This window comes from Lissotriton helveticus, chromosome 6, assembly GCF_964261635.1.
Source record: "Lissotriton helveticus chromosome 6, aLisHel1.1, whole genome shotgun sequence".
Taxonomy (NCBI): domain Eukaryota; kingdom Metazoa; phylum Chordata; class Amphibia; order Caudata; family Salamandridae; genus Lissotriton; species Lissotriton helveticus.
In genome coordinates, this window is record NC_136067.1 from 1,273,277,227 (window position 1) to 1,273,292,169 (window position 14,943).

At 40.4% G+C, this 14,943-nt stretch overlaps 1 protein-coding gene across 1 annotated transcript in view; it reads right to left on the reverse strand.

The window, feature by feature from the left end:
• Positions 1-14,943, reverse strand: part of LOC144762674 (uncharacterized) — a 65,313-nt gene that overhangs the window by 28,849 nt on the left and 21,521 nt on the right. Inside the window, exons 3-7 of the mRNA XM_078647911.1 lie at positions 14,596-14,668; positions 13,036-13,122; positions 10,851-10,940; positions 3,634-3,705; positions 2,074-2,160 (exon numbers count right to left, since the gene is read on the reverse strand). Coding sequence (XP_078504037.1) covers positions 2,074-2,160; positions 3,634-3,705; positions 10,851-10,940; positions 13,036-13,122; positions 14,596-14,668 — 409 coding nt within the window. The remainder of the gene's footprint in view (positions 1-2,073; positions 2,161-3,633; positions 3,706-10,850; positions 10,941-13,035; positions 13,123-14,595; positions 14,669-14,943) is intronic.

A 14,943-nucleotide genomic window follows, 5' to 3' on the forward strand; every position in this document is an offset into this window, starting at 1 on the left:
CTAGGCACAACCCAGTACAAGGCCCACCTTCATTAACCATCATCTCTGCCCACCACAAATGATCCCTCTCTTATCACTAGACCACACTTCTCAAATCACTCAACTTAAGTAAGGAATGGCTACATAATCATCAAAGTAGTCTTTGACATCATGTAGAATAGCAGACGAAATAGCATTTACCTGGAATGCTATTGGCATCAGTACTCTTTATAGATCCACTCACTTTGAATAGATCTTAATATTAGAAGAGAATCCCATACCATCTAGATATAACACACCAATGTTCACCTTTGCACTTCATAGCAGTACCTTCAAGTGAGATGTTACTAAAGCTACAAGTTGCAAAACATACAGAGGGCACAAGGTGATCACTTTACAGTCATATCTTTAGTTCTGCAACATTCAGAGGCACTCTCTTCCCCGTACACACTGGCATGTATCAGAACCCCAGTACAAATACTGTTATTCTTAAGGATTCTTAATGGAGCATTCAGTATGCATTAGATGGGGAAGCCATTAAAGTCAGATCAAATAGACCAATATGTCTATATGGAGAAAGTAATCTGATATTTCTCCTAGCTGAATTTTTCTTTTGACCCATGAGATCAATCAATCCACGGAGGTAGATTCAAGTATTTTGGTACATGCCACGTATCATTCAGAGAGATGTAAGGCATGCTGGAGGGAATGAAGGGTTTTGCTTTTTTCTTTATGGTTTAGTGGACCAATTTTTGTCCGCTGTTTACAAGACACTAATCTACAGACTAGGTGAGCAATTTAAATGTGGTGTTCAACAATTCAAGAACCTTCAGAGGACCGTTGTACTTTCTATGTCAGTAGGGAGATGCTACATTGTTGGAGAAAGACGCCCACGACTGGACAGTAAATATGGTTTTTTAGTTAAACAAAATGATTTCCACTTTTTTTCCATGTGGATTTCATTGTACTTTAATGTATGCATGTGTGTGAGTGTGTATGCTTGTGTATGAATATGTGTTTTTTATTTTTTGCAAATTAATTCTGCTTATTTACATTTGCCTTTTTTAGGGTTCTTTTTAGGTAGATGAAAGAAACATGCAGCCTGAACAGCAAATGGTAAAAAAAGTGTTTCTACCGCTAGCCTTTATAGCATGGGGAAAAAAATCAATGTATCAAAGGCACCAGTGTTGATGATTCTTGGCAACATGTTACTTCCATTAGAGGATTCACATTGACCACCCATGGTAATATGCTGTCTCTCCCATAATGGTAATATTTCTTGCCAACTTGTGGTCAGACATGGTATAATGCCTTCCCCAAGTAACGTGAGGGCCCTGGGACAATAAATCCTGGCATGTTTTGGGCATCTGTGATCTCTGGCATTACAATAGTCCTTAGAGAATGCTGGGTATTCTTGACATATTGAAAAGTGCCATGGTCTGATGGGTCTGCCATCGAAAATGAAACCAGAATGTGACTGAGAGGGATTGACTAAACATGTTCTTTAGGATATTCTTAAATATTGCTTTTTTATGTTTGATAAGATGTCTATTATGTAGATGCTAAAGGTAGGACTAGGACTTTCTGGAAATTGCCATGTTGTCAGAGTATCCTAGAGGGCATGGATATTACCAGGACAAACATAGCATCTCATTTTCCCCTTATATGTGGTGTCACTAGGGACAGGAATGTTTAAAACAGCCAACATGGAGTTCAAGGCACAACAGAAATCTTAGATGCTTTTCATATCCAATGCAAATTTCTATTGTTTGGGGCACTGCTGAAGGTGATATGAAAATAACTATGATGTTGAACAAACAAGCAATCATACCAAATATTATGTTTCAGGTAAAACGTATTGTAAGGTCACTGGAAAAAATGTTGTTTGAAAAATGTGTCCCAAGATAAGTAAGTATGAATAGCAATGAGTGACTTTTGGTCAAGACAATATTAGAAAGACAAGGAAGAGATGAATGTTAGGTGTCATGCTAAATAACTACACTAGAGCCCATTTCTTCATTTCTAGCATGGGAGGACAAGGGAAACATCCAAGACATGGTTCCAACTCAATTACTAGCCTCCCCTCTCACCTACCATTTCTCTCCCAGCAGCATGATGTATAAGTGTAACCATTTGGAGGATCCCATGTACCATTACACCAGTGGCAGTCCAAATGGGTGGCTGCGAAAGATTCCAAAAAAGGCATTAGGCAAAAAGACTTCAGAAGCTGACTGCACTAAACATTATTATAACCCCTCTCCTCTCAGATCAATCTACAGACCTCAGACCCCAATCTTGGATAAGTAGAAAGATAATCACAGGACGTTAGAAAAGCGAATTGTGTTTACATATATATACACGCACACACACAAATCTATAGCACACAATGCAGTCACCATTATAGAGTTATGGTTTAGCCAAATGCTAAATTGAAAAGGCTTTTTCAGATCTCACTAAGACCTTAAACCCTCCCCAAAATGTTTGCAAGATACGGTCCATCTTGCCAAACTGTGTACATACAATGGGAAAAAAGTTAAGAGGAGAGTTGAAAAACGTAAATATTCTAAATCCAATAAATGTCATTGTTAGCTGACCCTTTGAGAGAACAGCTTGGACAATCCCTTACTCATACACGAAGAATGTGTTTACTAACAGACAGTGTTTTTTTTCTAAAATTCGTTATTTAGCATAATCAAGCATTACTTTTTATTTCACTGCAGGCAACTAAACAGTATAATGCAATATTCTACTTACTATTACAAATAAACATTTGTCTGTTTGAAATCCATCTTTTTCAAGTTAATTACCCCAAGTAAATATGTAAAATAAAAAATACATAAAAGGTAACATGTAATATGGTCCGATACGTTATAGAGGTGTTCTGGTGATGTCATATGCTAAGAAGGGTGTTGGGAAAGTGCTCTGCAAACATTAAACAATAGTTTTAATCTGAAATAGGATTACCACTCGCCATTGGCCTGACAACTATGGTGTCCCTGTTATGTCAAAAGTTCAGCCACTATATACAGAAAACTGCAAAATATTATGAGGCGACTGCAGGGCAAAAAGGTTCTACTTTTATTTTGTAATGGATTGTAAACAGTAGAACTGTCAGATGAAGTCTTAGGCACTTGTAAATGGGGATGTGGGTATGCACATTCTGCAGATCTAGCAAGTAAAAATAAATATAATCTGTGTATCAATGTCAGAAAGTTATAAGCTCACCTTGAAAAGTGGTTATGATTTGATAAATATGTTTACCGTGCGTAGGTGCAGAAAAGGGATGTGAAGGGAGTATGGGATAGTCTGGAGGAGTTAAAGAAAAGATGAGAGGCGGACTGTCTTGCATATTGTGCATTGTAAATATTCATTTATGTAAAGAATTGATTGGTGGCCTTTATTAATCCTTGCAAAAACAGCATTCATTTACCTTTGATAAACCTTTAGAAAATGTTATTTCAAAAGCCATAGAGCATTAAGATTTGGATGCTGTAAAGAAGAGATTGTACAGTGTTGCTTTAGACAGGGGGAGAGGGCAAGGCATGAGATTGGCTTTGTAGACCATCCACCATTGGAGAAGCCAACTAGATAACATGTACTGGGACACAAAAGTACTCAAAAACATGGTAGACTTTAAAATCCTGTCTCACTTACCCTTTCACCAGAGTAAAGTAGCAATCTGTTGTCCTGCCTCATCATTGCCTCTGTGGTGGGCCAGCGTGGCTGCTGAAGTGGTAAAAAATGGCATGAGACAGAACGTACTCCAAAGCCCACTTCCATTATCCACACAACACCATGTCCATAATAACAAACCCTCATCCAAGTGTTTAGCAGCGCCTGCGATTTTTTTAATACTTTATTTACCGTTTTATTACAATTCTGCATTGCAAACTCGAGTGCTCACAGTCAATTGGATCTCGCTGTTTCGTAATATTCAAGACTCGCTGGATAGATGGTTCAATGCAATTTACTTTGATTGGTAGAAGTAACATTATTAAGATGAATGTTTTACCTAAGGTGTTGTATCTATTTCGAGCAGTTCCGCTGGAAATATCTGTGGCACAATTGCAGCACCTGCAGTCTATTTGCTCTAAGTTTCTCTGGGCCCCGGGTAAACCAAGACGAGCAATGAGATTCATGACTCTACCTATTGATCGGGGGGGGCTTGCTATTCCGGATTTTGCCTTTTACTTTTATGCTTGTTTTTTTTTTTTTTTAATGCGTATTTTATTAACTGGAGAAGATGTTAGTAATAGGGCGGAAGCCCCGTCTAGTTTCCAGGTTCTGTTGGGTCCTGTGGCAGGTCAATGCTTTTTTAAACAAATTGACGGCAGTTATTACAAGCGCACAAGGTTTAAGGTACTTATATCAGCTTTTAATGTCTGGGAAAGAATATGAAAGCTTTGCTCAGTTGAGAACATTTCCCGGTATACTCCAACAAATGATGTAAATATTCTTCCTTCTATCTTCTGGGATACTACTGCTGTTGGCTGGAGGGGAAAGGCTGTTGTTCACCTGGGGGATTTTTTTTGCAATGATGGCTTGCTGATGTCTTATGAAGCATTATCACGACAGCATAATTTGTTTAAAAATCTATTTTTTAAGTTTCTACAACTAAGAGATTTTATTTTTCGGAAAAAACTTAGACCGGATTCTAGTTTAGTAGTCACTGCTGTCCAACGACAGGTTAAAATTGGGGTGTTGTATCAACTATTGTTATCCTGTAGAAAGGATGATCTAGATAAACACAGTGTTAAATGGGCCGCGGTCCTGGGCACAGGGAATTTGAGCTTAAAGGATGCTAGTATTAGATCCAGGGCGACTTTGTTGTCCGCGAACCTGAAAGCTCAATGTTTTAAAACCTGTTTCAATTTATATTATACCCCTGCATGGATGTTAAAATGGGGGAATGGGCAAGATGGAAAATGCTTTCGATGCCGGGGGGATGATGCAGATATGTTACATATGTTTTTTTCCTGTGTGTGTTTGTCAAATTATATTCAACACATGGAACAGTTTCTGTCTAGAGTAATAGGAGTTCAATTTGCTATAACACCTATAATGATGCTTTTGGGTATTGGACCAGAAGTTGGCAAGGGCACTCCTTTATACAAACATAGATATCTTATTTTTATTGCAATGACTGTTGCCCGACTTTGTATTGCGGCCGAATGGCTACAGCCCGAACCTCCCTCTTTTGATCTATTGAAGGCTAAGATGTATAATTTATTTGTGTTAGAGCATAGTTTGTATTTTGTTAAGGGGGTAAAGAAACGTAAAATCGGGCTTGGAATTTGGGGGAGTTTCTCTGATTATATGTCTACCTGAATCGTTTTTGTTATTTCTGTACTGGCTCATTAAGTTACTGTGGAAAAAATAAATTAAAAAAAATTAAATAAAAACCAAACTTGAGTGCTCACAGTCATTAGTACATTGGCATAAGAATACAAAGGTATATGGTCATAGAAGTCATGTTGTCAAGGCCGCTATACAATACATACATTCAGGAGGGCTCGAGGGGCCCCACCATTAGCGGTGTGAAAAAGGTGAGTATGGTGCGAAGAGGCATCAACCCACCCCTGTCGGAACTATGCTCTGTTCAACTTGAGAGTCGGCAGTCGGGCAGTTAGCCTGCGTGTAAGCCTTGAAAGGCCCCCAAATGTCTTTGACCCGGAATGATCGAGTCAATGTGGTGGAGTAAAGTTCACTGTTGGTGTTGCAGATGGCTAGGCTAAGAAGCTCTCTCTGTACTGTGGGAACTGATTTCTGGCCCCAATGTAGTGCAATTTCTCTTTTAGCGAGTAGCAAACTAAGAGCAGCAAATCTACGTGTGTGCTTAGAGAGGTTCGCTAGATAGCCCAATAATGCAATCTCGGTTGTGGATTTGAGGGTCAGCTCAATCATATCTCCCAGTGTTTTGTGTACTGCCTCCCAAAATGGTAGTAGTTTGGGGCATGTCCATTAAAGGTGGGCGAAGTCCGCGTAAGGGGTGTTACATTTACGTCAATTATGCGGTCTGGTAGGTTCAAGTCTATGGGATCTGGCCGTGGTAAAATACATTCTACGCAGAAATGTAAAATGCAGTAGCTTGTGCCGGCTATTCAAAGAGACTTCTATTGTTACAGTGCAACATTTGGTCCATTGGTCATCTGTGATGTGGTGACCTAAATCAGCCTCCCAGTCTTTGCGAATTTTGTCGTACTGTACAGGGATTATCTCGGAACAGGGTTTGTACAGTTTGGATATAAGATGGATTCCATCTTGGCTTTCAATGATTGTGGACAAAGGGGTGAACAAATCTGGCTCTAGGGGAAAGCCAGGCAGAGATGACCAAAGTGCCGATCTGACTCGCCCAAGAACAAAGCGATCCATGAAGGAGGCATAATGGAAGCGGTCTTCGTCTGTAATAGAAAAGGCATGCCCACTGGGGCATAAGTCCCCCAGTTTGGCGATGGAAGATTTTGCCAAGGTGCGCTGCACCAGTTTCTCTCCCGTGATTGGTAACCAGAGGGCATTGGGAAGCAGCAGTGCCAAGGAATAAAGTGTAGATGTGCCGGTGATCCGCTTCAGTTTCTCCCATGCACACGCCCATCTTGTGGTGAAAACCATTTGTATGTCATTGGGGTCTCTGGGTATGCCCTTGGGCGGCACCGTTAAAAGCATGTCCGGCAGTACCAGATCTGCCTCAGGGCGGAGATACGGGATCCTAGCGTCGGGATGGAACCAGGCTAAGTCGTAACTACATTGGGCCACTAAATAATACAACCACTATAATCCGGCACCCCGACACCCCCTCTCTCATACGGAAGGACCAAGATCTGCCAGTGTACCCGGGGATGTTTACCTCCCCAGAACAATTTTATAAGATGTGAACGCAATGTAACAAAGAAACTGTTAGGGAGTGGAATGGGGATGTTGTTAAACAGATATAAAAATGTAGGAAGCACAATCATTTTGATGAGAGCCACTCTGCCAGCCATCGAGAGCGGTAATCGTATTCATTGCTCCACCTGTGTCTCCAGGGCGTTGATGGCTTGGCCATAATTTAGGCGGATAATGTGAACCATGTCCAGGTGAATATGAATGCCCAGGTATTTAACGGAGTCTGTGCACCACTCAAGGGGGAATTCATAGTTCCATCGCAATGTGCTAGGGGTTAAAGGGAAAATAACTGACTTATGCCAGTTGATGCCCAGGCCAGAGTGCTGTCCAAAATGAGTTATTTCCCTGATAAGGGATTCCAGGTTGACGCTTGGCTTCCGAACATAAAGGATGGTGTCATCCGCATAGAGGGATACCAACAAGGGGCCCATGTTGAATTGGAGTCCCCTTTGCAAATGTCTCTGTTGGAAATGGCGGATTAGGGGGTCCATTGCAAGTATAAACAATAATGGGGACAGGTGACAGCCTTGACGAGTGCCGCGGGACAGAAAAAAGGGTTGGGAAAGAGTGCCGTTTAGGCCGAGTCTCGCTGTGAGGTGACTGTATAATAATTCTGTGGTGACAATGAATCCCATTGGCATCCCCATTCGGCGCATGATAGACACAAAAAAGGACCACTCAGGAGAATTTAACGCTTTCTAGGTGTCTGATAAAATGGCGGCAGCTGGGACCTCAGGGTTTGTTGTATGGGGGCCGGAGCAACTGTGCCAGGACTAGGCCCGGTCACTCTCCTTCGCCATAGTGCTGTGCGGTTGAATATTTGCCTAGAAGCAGTATTTCCCAGTCAGCAGTCTCTTTGTATTCGGCGATGAGGGCGAGTCGTGATTTGTTGACTCTGTGTTGGGGCAGCTAGTTATGTCGCTATATACATCTCTTTTAAGTCACGCTCAAGGCGAGAGAGAGTTGAACAGAGAGATTTTAGGACTCTGGTATGCTTAGCGATGCAGACCCTCTAATGTATGTCTTAAAACCCTCCCACAATACTGCCCAGGAGTCTACTGAGCCCGTATTAATGGTGAAATATTCTTCAATCGCCTCGTATACCTCAGAATAAAAGAGGTCATCGTTGAGGGCCCGACTGGGAAACAGCATTGTCACTCGTATTCATCGGGTCTGGGCATCTTAAGAAGAAGGCTAACCGGGGAGTCATCTGAATATATTCTCGGAAGTGTAACACTTGATTGGTACCAGCAGAAGATGCCAGGGGAGCGCAACCAATAATCTATCCTCGTCCAGGTGTTGGGGTGGCTGGAGTAGTGCGTATATTTAGTGCTGAAGGGGTTGCACGCTCGCCATATGTCGCATAGAGACAATTGTTCACAGAATTCTGATACGGCTCTGTGAGCGCATGGTTCAGTGCCAGGGGAGCTTGCGGCGCTGTCTAAAACGGGGTTGAGAACTAAGTTGAGATCCCCTCCTGCCAGCAATAAGGTAGAGTCTAACTTGGCGAGCTGGGCCTGTAGGGAATAAAAGAATTCCGGGGAATCAGTGTTCGGAGCATAGACGCATACCAGGGTGACGTTGTGACCCATCAAGAGGCCTGTAACTATTGTAAATCTACTTTCATCATCCCTAATGATGGAATGGAGAGTGAAGGGCACCCTGTTATGTATGATAATAGCTGTGCCCCGGGAATAGCTACTGAAGTTGGAAAAATATCTATGTGTGCCCCAGCTAGAGGTGAATCGTGCGTGGTTATTTTTGGGCAGGTGTGTTTCTGTAAGAAAGCAACATCGACATTGTGACGTAACAAATATTGAACAATCTGTTGTTTCTTGCCATTGTCATTCAGGCCTCTGACATTCCAGGATAACAGGGATAAGTCATAAGGGCCATAAACGTTACCTAACTGCGCCCTCTAAAAGTCTTGACAGACATAGCTAATGAAAGCAATCGTTGATAAACATTTAAGAGGACAGTGAGCCTGACAACATCTTAGTTGTATTACATAAAATGAAATGCTAAAATGGACATTTATGGCGCATATGTTGGAAGATTATTATTGGCTCATATTGTATTTTTAGAGAAACAAGGAAAGTTGAAATTACTCCTTATAACCTGCCAGTTATGACAGATCATCCTAATAATTTTCAATCTAATCATATTGAAGTATTTTAGAGAATAAAATTGAAATATATTGCTTTTGTTTACGATGCATCAGTTGTGTTTCACAGTTAATCAGAGTTTTTTTACTTACAACTGATGTGGTATCACCAGTAATCAGACAGAATACAGATGTGTTGCCCAAAAAAGAATCTCTGTAGACTGGACTTGCTAGGACTCTTTAAGACAAATCACCTATGCACACTCTCGTATATACAATAGTTTTGTCAAAGTGTGACATAGAAAGTAAAAGGACACAAAGCCTATCAAACAAATAATTTCGAATAACACAAAATTATAACAAATCTTGTCCTTGGAGTAGGTTGATTCAACAGTAGTGTCTTTAATGTTCAAAAGAAACCAGCCGACACGCGTTTCGTCGCACAGGGGACAGTTTCCCGCGACTCCTCAGGGCTAGAAATAAAAAAAGTGTTGTTGCGGAAGTCGCTCTGTCGGTGATAATTCCGACCCGACAAGGCCCAGGACTTGTAGGTGGGCAATGGTGGTCGTTCTCAATCTTCCAGGATCCAAAGATGCTGGAGAAAGGGTATCGGACGGGTATAAAGGACACTCCAGATGGAGGGATAGATAGTCCGGGATGTATAGTAAGAGCTCGCTGTTGTTCAAACAGCTGATTTAGAAAGATAACGATGAGGATAAGGAACACATTTTTAGTTAAGAAAGTCTGTAAATGGCAGACGGGTGCCATTTACAGACTTTACAGAAATTAGTTCCTTATCCTCATAGTTATCTTTCTAAATCAGCTGTTTGAACAACAGCGAGCTCTTACTATACATCCCAGACTATCTATCCCGCCATGTGGAGTGTCCTTTATACCCGTCCGATACCCTTTCTCCAGCATCTTTGGATCCTGGAAGAGTGAGAACGACCACCATTGCCCACCTACAAGTCCTGGGCACTGTCGGGTCGGAATTATCACCGACAGAGCGACTTCCGCAACAACACTTTTTTTATTTCTAGCCCTGAGGAGTCACGGGGAACTGTCCCCTGTGTGCCGAAACACGTGTCGGCTGGTTTCTTTCGAACATTAAAGCCACTACTGTTGAATCAACCTACTCCAAGGACAAGATTTGTTATCATTTTGTGTTATTTGAAATTATTTGTTTGATAGGCTTTGTGTCCTTTGCTTTCTATGTCCACTTTGACAAAACTATTGTATATACAAGAGTGTGCATAGGTGATTTGTCTTGTAGTTAATACAGTGGTGGCTTAGGCTATCACTGAAATTGGGGGGTTATAGGGCTTATCCCCTCCACCTCTTTGCACTTCACATCTCACTTGAACGGACACATACCAAGCGCTAACTATTAGCTGTGCGCCCTTTCTCTACCTGACTAAAAACCCTTCGTCTAGATCCTTTTGCTAGGACTCTTTGCCCGGCTTAGAGGATATGTTTTTTCACAAGAGATTCTTATATATTTATTTTGAGATAAAATTGTTAATTCAACTTGTTTTTTAATTTCTGAAGAGCAAGCATCTCGCCTCTCTTCTGCATACTCATAGCAAAGATGTGAATGGCTATCCTGCTACAGGATGTTTCGCTCATCAAAGTATCTCATTATTTTTGCATATCTCTAAATTGTAGTGGCAGCAGTTTACTTCGTTAATGTTTAGCTTGAAGATATTTCATCATACCGGAGCTCAGCATCCGGAACTGCATAATCTAAATTGGACGATTTTCCTTCAGATTTCAGCTTTAAATGTGTCTTACACAAATAACATGTAACAGAAATACCTCCATGTAGCATAAAGGAAACACTAAAATGTATGATTAATCCCTCTAAGTCACATCCAATTTTACTTACCCAGTCTCCCACAGCATTGTACAGCACGACACTGAACATCACAGAGCTGCTCCCCTGTGTAATTCGGTCTTGAAATGGCCAGACTGATAGCTGTAAATACACGAAAATAGAGCTAGGCACAACCCAGTACAAGGCCCACCTTCATTAACCATCATCTCTGCCCACCACAAATGATCCCTCTCTTATCACTAGACCACACTTCTCAAATCACTCAACTTAAGTAAGGAATGGCTACATAATCATCAAAGTAGTCTTTGACATCATGTGGAATAGCAGACGAAATAGCATTTACCTGGAATGCTATTGGCATCAGTACTCTTTATAGATCCACTCACTTTGAATAGATCTTAATATTAGAAGAGAATCCCATACCATCTAGATATAACACACCAATGTTCACCTTTGCACTTCATAGCAGTACCTTCAAGTGAGATGTTACTAAAGCTACAAGTTGCAAAACATACAGAGGGCACAAGGTGATCACTTTACAGTCATATCTTTAGTTCTGCAACATTCAGAGGCACTCTCTTCCCCGTACACACTGGCATGTATCAGAACCCCAGTACAAATACTGTTATTCTTAAGGATTCTTAATGGAGCATTCAGTATGCATTAGATGGGGAAGCCATTAAAGTCAGATCAAATAGACCAATATGTCTATATGGAGAAAGTAATCTGATATTTCTCCTAGCTGAATTTTTCTTTTGACCCATGAGATCAACCAATCCACGGAGGTAGATTCAAGTATTTTGGTACATGCCACGTATCATTCAGAGAGATGCAAGGCATGCTGGAGGGAATGAAGGGTTTTGCTTTTTTCTTTATGGTTTAGTGGACCAATTTTTGTCCGCTGTTTACAAGACACTAATCTACAGACTAGGTGAGCAATTTAAATGTGGTGTTCAACAATTCAAGAACTTTCAGAGGACCGTTGTACTTTCTATGTCAGTAGGGAGATGCTACATTGTTGGAGAAAAACGCCCACGACTGGACAGTAAATATGGTTTTTTAGTTAAACAAAATGATTTCCACTTTTTTTCCATGTGGATTTCATTGTACTTTAATGTATGCATGTGTGTGAGTGTGTATGCTTGTGTATGAATATGTGTTTTTTATTTTTTGCAAATTAATTCTGCTTATTTACATTTGCCTTTTTTAGGGTTCTTTTTAGGTAGATGAAAGAAACATGCAGCCTGAACAGCAAATGGTTAAAAAAGTGTTTCTACCGCTAGCCTTTATAGCATGGGGAAAAAAATCAATGTATCAAAGGCACCAGTGTTGATGATTCTTGGCAACATGTTACTTCCATTAGAGGATTCACATTGCCCACCCATGGTAATATGCTGTCTCTCCCATAATGGTAATATTTCTTGCCAACTTGTGGTCAGACATGGTATAATGCCTTCCCCAAGTAACGTGAGGGCCCTGGGACAATAAATCCTGGCATGTTTTGGGCATCTGTGATCTCTGGCATTACAATAGTCCTTAGAGAATGCTGAGTATTCTTGACATATTGAAAAGTGCCATGGTCTGATGGGTCTGCCATCGAAAATGAAACCAGAATGTGACTGAGAGGGATTGACTAAACATGTTCTTTAGGATATTCTTAAATATTGCTTTTTTATGTTTGATAAGATGTCTATTATGTAGATGCTAAAGGTAGGACTAGGACTTTCTGGAAATTGCCATGTTGTCAGAGTATCCTAGAGGGCATGGATATTACCAGGACAAACATAGCATCTCATTTTCCCCTTATATGTGGTGTCACTAGGGACAGGAATGTTTAAAACAGCCAACATGGAGTTCAAGGCACAACAGAAATCTTAGAAGCTTTTCATATCCAATGCAAATTTCTATTGTTTGGGGCACTGCTGAAGGTGATATGAAAATAACTATGATGTTGAACAAACAAGCAATCATACCAAATATTATGTTTCAGGTAAAACGTATTGTAAGGTCACTGGAAAAAATGTTGTTTGAAAAATGTGTCCCAAGATAAGTAAGTATGAATAGCAATGAGTGACTTTTGGTCAAGACAATATTAGAAAGACAAGGAAGAGATGAATGTTAGGTGTCATGCTAAATAACTACACTAGCGCCCATTTCTTCATTTCTAGCATGGGAGGACAAGGGAAACATCCAAGACATGGTTCCAACTCAATTACTAGCCTCCCCTCTCACCTACCATTTCTCTCCCAGCAGCATGATGTATAAGTGTAACCATTTGGAGGATCCCATGTACCATTACACCAGTGGCAGTCCAAATGGGTGGCTGCGAAAGATTCCAAAAAAGGCATTAGGCAAAAAGACTTCAGAAGCTGACTGCACTAAACATTATTATAACCCCTCTCCTCTCAGATCAATCTACAGACCTCAGACCCCAATCTTGGATAAGTAGAAAGATAATCACAGGACGTTAGAAAAGCGAATTGTGTTTACATATATATACACGCACACACACAAATCTATAGCACACAATGCAGTCACCATTATAGAGTTATGGTTTAGCCAAATGCTAAATTGAAAAGGCTTTTTCAGATCTCACTAAGACCTTAAACCCTCCCCAAAATGTTTGCAAGATACGGTCCACCTTGCCAAACTGTGTACATACAATGGGAAAAAAGTTAAGAGGAGAGTTGAAAAACGTAAATATTCTAAATCCAATAAATGTCATTGTTAGCTGACCCTTTGAGAGAACAGCTTGGACAATCCCTTACTCATACACGAAGAATGTGTTTACTAACAGACAGTGTTTTTTTTCTAAAATTCGTTATTTAGCATAATCAAGCATTACTTTTTATTTCACTGCAGGCAACTAAACAGTATAATGCAATATTCTACTTACTATTACAAATAAACATTTGTCTGTTTGAAATCCATCTTTTTCAAGTTAATTACCCCAAGTAAATATGTAAAATAAAAAATACATAAAAGGTAACATGTAATATGGTCCGATACGTTATAGAGGTGTTCTGGTGATGTCATATGCTAAGAAGGGTGTTGGGAAAGTGCTCTGCAAACATTAAACAATAGTTTTAATCTGAAATAGGATTACCACTCGCCATTGGCCTGACAACTATGGTGTCCCTGTTATGTCAAAAGTTCAGCCACTATATACAGAAAACTGCAAAATATTATGAGGCGACTGCAGGGCAAAAAGGTTCTACTTTTATTTTGTAATGGATTGTAAACAGTAGAACTGTCAGATGAAGTCTTAGGCACTTGTAAATGGGGATGTGGGTATGCACATTCTGCAGATCTAGCAAGTAAAAATAAATATAATCTGTGTATCAATGTCAGAAAGTTATAAGCTCACCTTGAAAAGTGGTTATGATTTGATAAATATGTTTACCGTGCGTAGGTGCAGAAAAGGGATGTGAAGGGAGTATGGGATAGTCTGGAGGAGTTAAAGAAAAGATGAGAGGCGGACTGTCTTGCATATTGTGCATTGTAAATATTCATTTATGTAAAGAATTGATTGGTGGCCTTTATTAATCCTTGCAAAAACAGCATTCATTTACCTTTGATAAACCTTTAGAAAATGTTATTTCAAAAGCCATAGAGCATTAAGATTTGGATGCTGTAAAGAAGAGATTGTACAGTGTTGCTTTAGACAGGGGGAGAGGGCAAGGCATGAGATTGGCTTTGTAGACCATCCACCATTGGAGAAGCCAACTAGATAACATGTACTGGGACACAAAAGTACTCACAAACATGGTAGACTTTAAAATCCTGTCTCACTTACCCTTTCACCAGAGTAAAGTAGCAATCTGTTGTCCTGCCTCATCATTGCCTCTGTGGTGGGCCCACCGTGGCTGCTGAAGTGGTAAAAAATGGCATGAGACAGAACGTACTCCAAAGCCCACTTCCATTATCCACACAACACCATGTCCATAATAACAAACCCTCATCCAAGTGTTTAGCAGCGCCTGCGATTTTTTTAATACTTTATTTACCGTTTTATTACAATTCTGCATTGCAAACTCGAGTGCTCACAGTCAATTGGATCTCGCTATTTCGTAATATTCAAGACTCGCTGGATAGATGGTTCAATGCAATTTACTTTGATTGGTAGAAGTAACATTATTAAGAT